Here is a 5,609-nt window from a genome sequence, read left to right as displayed (position 1 = left end):
ATTATGTATCATTAAGGTGATAGTATACTATAGTCTAATGAAATAAGTTCAGGTGATAGTTGATATATGGAATGGAAAATGAACGTGATGTAACCTTTGACGGAGGATTCCCAAATGGGTTGTTATGGTAGTGGTGAAATATTGTTTAGTCTTTACATAGTTGTCAGGTGATAATTTATGGTAAAACGATATTAGTAGCTTTCATGAGGTGTCGGGATACAATAACTAATTAGTAAAAAATTAATTAGCATATTGTATGTGACATATAGTGTTAGTTGTGTCAAACCCAACATATATTAAGGGTATAATATACTCTAAAAGAACACTTTTGTATTGCATTAAAAGATAGTATAGGATACGCAGGGTCGATCCACAAAGAGATAAAGTTTATACCTTTTGTGTAAGGTATTTTCGTCACCAAAAGTAAAAAGGGGGGTTATGTATGCAATAATTGAAGTAAATGATTAAAGAAACAAGTAAATATTAACTAATTGAAATAGATTCAGAATTTATAAACGACTCCAACTCCATGTATGACAACTTAGCAATGTGATTCAAAGATGACATGATAATTACTCAATTTTATCTAAGTTGGTACTTGAAAGTGTTAACAAGCTCTAACATTTTTCAATCATCAATTTGTCAAATTCAAAATAAGCTCTTTGAAAATAACTTAACCTTTTAACTTGAATCTAAACAAGCTCTTAAATGGAAATCAAAAGGTTGCATTTAGCTTGAAGTGAATATTCCCAACAACACTCGATACTCCTCATAAGCTCGAGAGTGTAAAGTCTGTGAATATGATTCACACTTGATTCATTCAATAGAAATCAGCTTAGTATTTGTTACTTATTCAAATTTACAAAGCAATTACTGATTTTGTAATTTAGATAACTTGATTGATCTAAAGCTAATTCAAATCGCCAATAAGAAATAAGCTAGAATCAAACATTCAATTGAAACAAAATCACATTCACTAGATAGAAATTAGAAGCAAACATCAAGTCACATGATTGAATTCACAACCAAGAAGTCAACCACGAAATTGGAGAAATTAGAGTTCTAGACACACATAGCTAGAACAATCAACAAGTCTAGAAAAGATGAAATAATTTGCAAACAATACTTACAAAATCCATAACAAATGTTTCCAAACGACTACAATCGAAACCTTGCAAAAACCTTCAAAATTTCCCTTCTCCCGTGCTCTAGAAATGAAGTATGTGTATCCCATTGCCCAAAATCCCGTGATAGAGTAAAAAGGAAAAACTGCCAAAAAGCAGTCATTAGGCTGAACACGACCCTTTTTAGTGGAAAATTACATTCTTTCTTCGAGATTTCATCCAAAGTATAATGCTCAAATTTACATAAGTGGACCAACACGACCCGTGTTGATATAGGGATAATCAACACGACCCGCATTTAGCATGGTCAACAACTCCCTTCTTTGTCAAACACGATTCGTGCTCCATTTTGAGTGCAATTCCAACACGACCCGTATTGGACTCTGTTTTCCAGGCGAAAACTTGATTTTCCAACTTTTTTCGTTTCTCATCCAATCGTCCTGAAACCTTCACTCGTGCTTCCCGGCACCTCCCAAAGTGCGCTTCCATCTCCGGATCACCCGAAAAGGCTATAAAAATGTGCAAATAGGGTTGTTCTAGAAAGTAACATGAATTTTAATTAAATGCATGTAAAATGAAATAAAATACACTAAATAGATGCATAAAAATAACCAAAAGGTGTGCAAAAAGGTACACAAAATGCACCTAACATTGAGGGTGATAAGTTGGATTGTAAATAATGTTACGTGTTGTTATGTTATTGTAGTTGTTATTCACTAAGCCTTATGGATTATGGTGTTATGTTATTGATGTGTTGCGGGTTAGGCTATTGTAGCGCCTGGCTCGGATCATGTACTTAATGTCAGTACGATTCCTAGTGATAACTTCTTGTATTCCAGTATTCTAGTATACACCAAAAACATTTATCATATTGTAAATAAAATTAATTTTATTCGGGGTTTACCTAGTATGACAACATGGCCATTACATTTGGAGACTTGTCATTTTACTGTAATACTTGAGAAATGTTGGCTCAAATTTCTCATCATCATGAGTTATCTTGATATTTCCGGACAATCTTCTCATACACAAGGTCCAAAAACGGTCACTAGTAGCTGATATGAAACACTTCAAAATGAAATCGACAAAGGTTAGAATCTCACAAGCTAAGTTTGAAGCGACATTGATGATGAAGAGTTGAAACTACAAAGATCAAATGAAAAAGATCAAGATAACTTTTAAATGTGATACTTTTACTATTTTTTTCCTACTAATTCGAATAAATATATTTTTAATCGATTCAAAAGGATTTTAAAACAATTACTTTAATTTTTTCAGAAACAATTAAGAGATTCAGTTTTTGTAGGCCCTCTCCAACCTTTTATAGGCATGAACGTCGGGACCATAGGACCGGTAACTAGAGTTGTACATTGGCGGTCCCGGACCGGTCTCGGGTCGGTCTCGATACAATCTGGTCATTTGGAATTGGTCTTGCAACCATCCGATATTTTTCGGACTAGTCCAGACGATCTTGGGTTGGTCTTTTTTTGGTCCGTTTTTTTTTTCGGACCGGTCTTTTTTTGGTCTGGTCTTGGTCTTTTCGGTCCAATCTCACGGTCTTTTCGTGTGATTTCTTCGGTTGGGTTTTGGTATTTTTCGATTTTTTGTTTTCGGTTTCACTTTTTTTCCGTTAACAAATATGTGATCAACACCATAATGATAGATTAAACTTTATTAAAATGATACACTTAAGTTTAATATAAGAAAAAAAAAGGAAAGAAGTTAGATAATGTGATTAAAAATTGTATAATTAACACAAAAATTATATGTTTATAAATTATGGTTACCGGTGTTTTTTGAAACCAGTCTTAGGTCGCTCTCAGAATGTTCTTGGTCAATCTTGGAACGGTCTTTTTTAGGACTGGTCTTTTTTCGGTTTGCTCTTGTTGGAGACCGGTTCAATCTTGGTCTTTTTCAAATCCGGTCGGAGACTGATCTTTTTGTGCAACTCTAGCTTACCATCAACATCTAGCCCGGTTTAGCCACCACTTCGTATGATGGACATGCTGAAACCGCAAGCCTAATTCACGAGGGTTCAGGCCCGCTTAAAAGCCCAAAAGTAAGCAATGGTCTAGGCCTAGTTAGCACGCCCAATACATGTTAAGACCCTGTACCACAACCGATTAGGCCCAAGTTCACCCATCCTTTTAATATTTTTGTGCTTAAATCATTATTTTAGTCATGCATTGTTTACAATACGTGCAAACTTTCCCTTTTAATAGAATTTGTCTTCATATTGATATAAAATACATTATAATCTATTATTAAAACAAACACCAAAAATACCGATATAAAGAATGGATCTTGAAAGAAAGGTAAAAGCTAAATAAACCCAACACCATTTACCGTTAACTCACAATACTAATTGGACAATGACTGAGACTGATATAGTAAACTTGTTGGAGACCCATATCGGCTACACACAATCTAATCTTATCACTATAAATGTTGGGAGTCTTTGTTATGTCTCTTTGGACAAAATATCAATACTCATTTCAACAATTAGACCGATATCAATAAGGTTGTTGAAGACCCACATCAGCTACACACAATCTAATCGACCTCTATATATGTTATGAGTCTTTCTTATGGCTCTTTTGCACAAAATATCAAGAACTACTCCAACTCCAATTTAAATTTTACAAATCGAATACAAGATATAACCAAGAAAAAACAACTGAAACTTCCATGCAAAATCCAAACCTCATTTCAAAAGGTCAAAAGTATATTGCCATAAGTAATCCCTCTACAACTACGTGTGAATACAACTTCAAAACAAAACACAAGCAACCATACACCGATCAAACCCACAAAAACGAAAGAAGCCCCACAACCAGAAACACCGAGGAATGCATAGGACCAATCTTGGAAACAAAATTTACCGCATTACTACCAGGGGAAAAACCACCTTCCGGTGTGTTTGTAGTCAACACCACAACAATCCAATTATCTTCAGAACCAATCCCAATCCCTGAATACTTGGTGTCATTCAAGTAACCGGAATACTGGGATTGGGTATAATTAGAGATTACAAGGCCTGCATCAAGATTAGGAACACAAGCAGGAAGAACAGATCCGTCTCTTGTGGTGCTGACATTTAAATGGCATTTGTTTAGAAAATCAGGGTAACTTGAGAACTCTGGTTCTGTGCCTGGAACTGTGTTGGAACCTGTAGTGTTTGTGCATGGTTGGTTTTTGAATTGGTCGGCCATCTTTTCAGCAAGGCATTTGGCTCGGTCGTTTTGTGTTAGGGTTGTTAGGTTTAGGGTTGCACGGTAGCTGTTAATGGCTGAAAATAGATTGTCTTCTTCATCTGTAAGATTATCAAAAATTATATCATTTTATTTCATGAAACTAATTTGTGGAATGAATATAGCTTCGTTGACGTAATTGCTTAAATTGTAATATGCGTCCTTAAAGATTCCCCCAAATCAAGAGGAACTGCTAGATTCGGTTGCAATAGGAGATATGTAACTAGTGAGATGTTCTAACTGATAGAAACAGTAACAGATGATTCATTGCCTTCAAGAATCAGCAAGAACAATGATATACTCGACTAACTACCCACCGAAATGTTCAAATATATAAAAAGAACAACAAATCATTTATGAGGATACCAGTTTTAATCTTAGATTTTGTAACGTACATTCAAAGCTATGTCGACCAGTTTAGATCTCCATAAAGCAAAAAATGTCACCGACATAAATCATAAAGAAATCAACCAGATCCAAGTCTCACATATCATTTATTCGAATCCGTTCTTCCCCACGCTTAATTTCAAGCACGCGATAGAAATTTTACTTGAATCAAACAGGGAAAAGTAAAATACGAAAAGTAGTTCAGCTTGAAAAAAAAATAGCTACTTCAAATGTGCAGATAGTTCATGAAAAAAAATCAGAAGCTCGTGAATCATGATCTACAAACACAAGGTAGTAAGTAGATTTGATATATTAATGCTGGTTCTTTTGGAATTCGAGTAAATCAAGAAATGAAATTAAAAGCAAGAAAATGAGCATACCATCGCACTTGACTGTGTGATTGATGCAGAAGACTGAAAGGAGGATGAGAGCGAGAATAGCGTGTCTTTGAAAATACTCCATGAACATCTTTGATTCCTTGCTTGGTCGGTGAGAGAGACGACAGCAGATAGGAATGATATATGGAGCAGGTTATGTGGTGTGGTGTAAAGTGGCAACAAGAGACGTCGTCGTTTAGGCGGGACATCATTTTCAAAGCTGTTAATGGATTTTCACGAATTCACACGTTTAATCCATTAAAGTTGATTTTGGTACGCATTGGTCCCTATATCGAACTCTTGGCAAGTTAGGTTTATTAATGATTTAAAGTTTTTAACACAAATTCTTTTGCAAATCATGAATATTCGCATGGTATGGTGCTTAAGACTATTCACCGTCACGTTCAATTCCTCTCATATTCAATTTATTTTAATTTTACATTACGTTTTAGATCTTTGTAACTTCAAAA

The 5,609-nt window shown here is 34.9% G+C and overlaps 1 protein-coding gene across 1 annotated transcript; it reads right to left on the bottom strand.

Moving 5' to 3' along the window:
- Positions 1-3,808: 3,808 nt before the first annotated feature.
- Positions 3,809-5,300, bottom strand: LOC145126027 (putative GPI-anchored protein At5g19250). Its single transcript, XM_079061430.1, has 2 exons — positions 5,143-5,300; positions 3,809-4,437 (listed from the first exon to the last, which is right to left on the bottom strand). The coding sequence occupies exons 1-2, from the start codon at positions 5,228-5,230 to the stop codon at positions 3,926-3,928; spliced, it is 600 nt and encodes a 199-aa protein (XP_078917556.1). The 5' UTR covers positions 5,231-5,300; the 3' UTR covers positions 3,809-3,925.
- Between the last annotated feature and the right edge of the window lie 309 nt (positions 5,301-5,609).

This window comes from Lactuca virosa, chromosome 7, assembly GCF_052849685.1.
Source record: "Lactuca virosa cultivar CGN04683 chromosome 7, Lactuca_virosa_CGN04683_v6, whole genome shotgun sequence".
Taxonomy (NCBI): Eukaryota; Viridiplantae; Streptophyta; class Magnoliopsida; order Asterales; family Asteraceae; genus Lactuca; species Lactuca virosa.
This window is presented reverse-complemented; position numbering and strand designations above follow the sequence as displayed.